Raw genomic sequence first — 4,036 nt, 5'->3', positions numbered from 1 at the left:
CCCGCAACTCACCGAGAGACGGCAGCTCTCTACCTGTCAGTTTCCGCACACACACCCAACATCCCTGCAGCCTACCTATGGAGGGGCAGGGAGGGGTGACGGGGCAGAAATAACCCTGTCAGTATGTAAAGGTTAGCTGGATATTACAGACTGAATGGACGAAATAGAGTTCAATCAACTAAATATATATATATATTTTTTTACATCTTCTAGCCAAAATGCAGCTAGATGTAAGAGATCCTATTGAACTTGACCTACTTTATGTCCTTTGAACATCAATATAAGGATTTCTTCAACATTATTTACAGCAGATTTTAGCTTCTGTGCCATTTTAAAATTATATTAATTTGACAAAACTTTTGTTTATTTTTTTCATGTATTTATTTATTTATCACAATAAGTTAAAATGTAAATTTGTAGCTTTTAGTAGCCATTAAACCAGAAATATCTTTTATTATTATTATTACCATTATTATTATTATTCGGTGACAAAGAGTCATATTTGAGTAAAAGTAAAGATATCATGTTAAAATGATGCTTTGGTAAAGGTAACAGTCACTTATACGAATAGTAATTGAGAAAAAGTCTTAAAGTATTTCATATTAAATTTAAAAGTATCAAGTAAAAGTGAATTAAACACATATTCACATGTATTTATACCATGTGTCCACCGATTATGGGCATCTGCGATTATTGGATCCATATCCGGTATTTTTCTGATCGCCATTATCAGTGTTTTTCAAATTTTAATTGCTGATTTGATAAATTTGTTTGAAATCGCACTGATTTGGCTCTGATGAAGCATGCAATTTGCAAAATATGCATGCAGAATATAAGTGGAGTAGAAGTAGAAAGTGGCAGAAAATGCGCAAGTAAAGTACAAGTACCTCAAAAGTACAGTAGCCTACTTGTGTAAATGTACTTAGTTACATTCCATCACTATTATTATTTTAATATTGTTATTATTATTATTATTATTATTATTATTAGGCCCTATTATCATCATCATCACCATTGTTATGATTATTATTATTATTATTATTATCATTATCATTATTATTATTAGGCCCTATTATTATTGGAGACAAAAACACGAATATCAAAGGTTTAGCTCTGAATTAAAGTTTACATTTATGTATTGTATTTATTAAATTATTCACATTATCTTTTGCAGTTAGTGTGTATACTTTTATTTATTTTCATTTTTTCTACTTCCACAGTATATCACTAGGCTACTATAAGATACCTGTAGGGGGCTATGCTATGATACTTTCCTTTTCAGCATTTGTGCGTGATTTGTGCGGCTCTTTTTTCCACGAAGCATATGTTTTATCTCCTGACAGCGGATTGGCTGAGTGTGCGCACATTTCATTGCAGCTTGTCAACGCATCTCTCCCAGTCACCACCGGATGGGAGGAGAGGAGGAGGATAGATGTGTTAGAGTAGGCAGGAGAGAAAGAGAGAGGGAGGCAAGAGGTGGAGGAGCGGGTGGTTATAAGAAACAAAGGTGTAGCCTAATCTACCGAGACAATCCAAACGAGGGGGGGTTTCTTTCTATTAATGATTTTCACGGGGTTTTGCTGTTTAGCCTGAGCGGGGCGAGCAGGGAATCATTCACTGTTTCTTGACGCGTAAGGCTGCCCCTGTACGCCTTTGGGCATCACCGCCGATAAAAGGATGATAGGCTTGATTATATAGCGTAAATTAACAGCAAACTATCCTTGCAATCCACAGTGTAGAAAGAGGAGGAGGCAAACTATGATCCGAGGATGATTTCTGCAAAGAAAACTCCGGAGAAGAGTCGTTATCCTATCCACTATTTGGTGTGGCACAACAAGCACCGACAGCTGGAGAAAGAGCTGGCAACGAACGAGCAGGTGAGCCAGAGGAGAGCGATCAAACACATCTCTCCTTACAGACACAGGCCCGTGTCTTTATTATTAGCGTTTATATGGGCGTGCAGGTGCCTAGATTTAATAGGTGGTGATATAGATGTCATCCATGGAGCACCTCATTCAGGAACCATAATTGGCAATAGCGCAGTTAATTGTCATCTACAGGGTGGAGGGGGACACTTGTAGACCACATCCTCAGACTTGAATTTGCACTATTTTCTTATTGTCATTCATTTCTGAAAACACAGAACAGACTTTGTATGTCAGGAATCTGCTGCATTGGGGCTTAAAATATTCATCCTCCCTGTCATTTTATTATGTATGGGAAGTTGTAACTGGAGTTTATTCCTGGAAAAATTCCAAGTGCAAATGACTGTAATCGCTGACCCTGATGGTGTTGCAGTGTTTATGTATGTGTGGTGCTTTATGGATGTGTGTAAGCAGCAATATTGCGTGATCAACTCCAAAACTGTAGGCTCTCTACCTTCCCACCAGCACCTAAATCATTTGTGAGTGGGTGAGACAATGCAGATGAGCATGTGGGCGAACACTTGCCAACCACCACAGTAAATACAGCGATGGAATCATTAAGGTTTTGTGTGCGTGTGTGTGTGTGGTTTCCAGAGAAAATGTTCTTCATAATCAAAAGCATGGAAATTATTTTCACCCACTGGTAAAATTGGAGTACTTCAGCGTATGAGGGACTCGATAATCTGATAAGAACCAACACTATTGTGTGAGGGTGACTGTGCAGGAGCGTGCATGTGTGTGATTTCAGTCTCTTTTTTTGTGCAGATGTACTGAAGGCTTTGCCATTATATAAGAGATGCTCTGCAGGTTAGCAGCTAAACAGATTTTTGAGTGCATGCATCATGCAGCGGTCTCAAGACATCATACTTCCACACACACACGTACGCACACTTGCCCACACACATTTACGCACACTTGCCTACACATGGACACTCTTACCTTCTTGCGGTTATAAAATCATAACCCTGGAAGCCTTTATTTTACACCAAAATGGTCAGCAAGTGCCCTAAAGGCAGCCATCAGTTGGTTAACCACAATTCATACAGTTACACTAAGAGAGTGAGGTAGTGACATTTACCATTTAACAGACAACCATAATTATTACTTTTGGGAAATAAACGGTATAACTGATCACACCTTACAGGGTAAAGGCTCTAAGAACGGACTAAGATCACTGGTATTTAAGTTAATGTCAGAGGCGACATATTGTATTTCATAGAAAGGGGAGCTGAGGATGTACCACGTATGCTCTTAAGACAGAGGAGACAGTGAAAGCTTTTCAAAGTGATGTAGCTTTGCAGGTGTTGAATATTCATTTTTATACCCTGCTGGCTCAACATTAAATTAGAGCAAACAGATGATCACTGGATTTCATTGGTTGTTTGGTTTAGATTTCATTATTATTTTTATAGGTTTAATGCACAAGGATCCATCTTTAGCCAGAAGTTACACTATTACTGTGACTCGTCTAGTACCACCAACACGTCATAACCTAAAACTGTTCAAATGGTGTGTTTGGACTACCAGTGACAAAGCAACAGGCACTTAGCCGTTTTCATTGGAATTCAGCCACATGAAGCTACAAACTGACACCGCACCCGAACAATATACAATTTTTCGGGCAGATGCCTATACCGATATCATCAGGTAAAAAGTCCTGATATCGATATATCGGCCGTTATGCACTCTTTTTTTTGCAGTGATCCCTTAAATGTGGTTTTCAAACACTTACCACACAATATTTACTAATTACTGTATAAATCACTCCAAGCACCCAGTCTTTTTCTGCATTGTGTTTTTTAAACCCAAAGGTTTTCATATCAGCCAATACTGACAACATATACTCTGATACTGATATCTGTGATAGGCCAATTTCGCACAATAATATCAGCCAACTGATTTATCGCTCAGAGTTTAGTGTGAACATAACACTTTTGTTGATGCATGATGCCTCTGAAACTAGTGACCAAATGGCCAAAAGCCTCAACTGTATTTGAGATTTCCGCAGTGTGGACATCTTTTGTTTTACCAGACACACAGCACATTTTCTGAAACATATCATTCATCTCTTGGCAAACAGTTCTAACGACCACAGTTTTTGGGATGCGTAA

At 38.4% G+C, this 4,036-nt stretch overlaps 1 protein-coding gene across 1 annotated transcript in view; it reads left to right on the top strand.

The window, feature by feature from the left end:
* The first annotated feature begins 1,769 nt into the window (after positions 1–1,769).
* Positions 1,770–4,036, top strand: part of ankrd13b (ankyrin repeat domain 13B) — a 46,212-nt gene continuing 43,945 nt past the window's right edge. Inside the window, exon 1 of the mRNA XM_073491075.1 lies at positions 1,770–1,877. Coding sequence (XP_073347176.1) covers positions 1,770–1,877 — 108 coding nt within the window. The remainder of the gene's footprint in view (positions 1,878–4,036) is intronic.

Source organism: Pagrus major, chromosome 2, assembly GCF_040436345.1.
Source record: "Pagrus major chromosome 2, Pma_NU_1.0".
Classification (NCBI taxonomy): domain Eukaryota; kingdom Metazoa; phylum Chordata; class Actinopteri; order Spariformes; family Sparidae; genus Pagrus; species Pagrus major.
The sequence above is the reverse complement of the archived record's forward strand: the minus strand, read 5'-3'. Positions and strand labels throughout refer to the sequence as shown.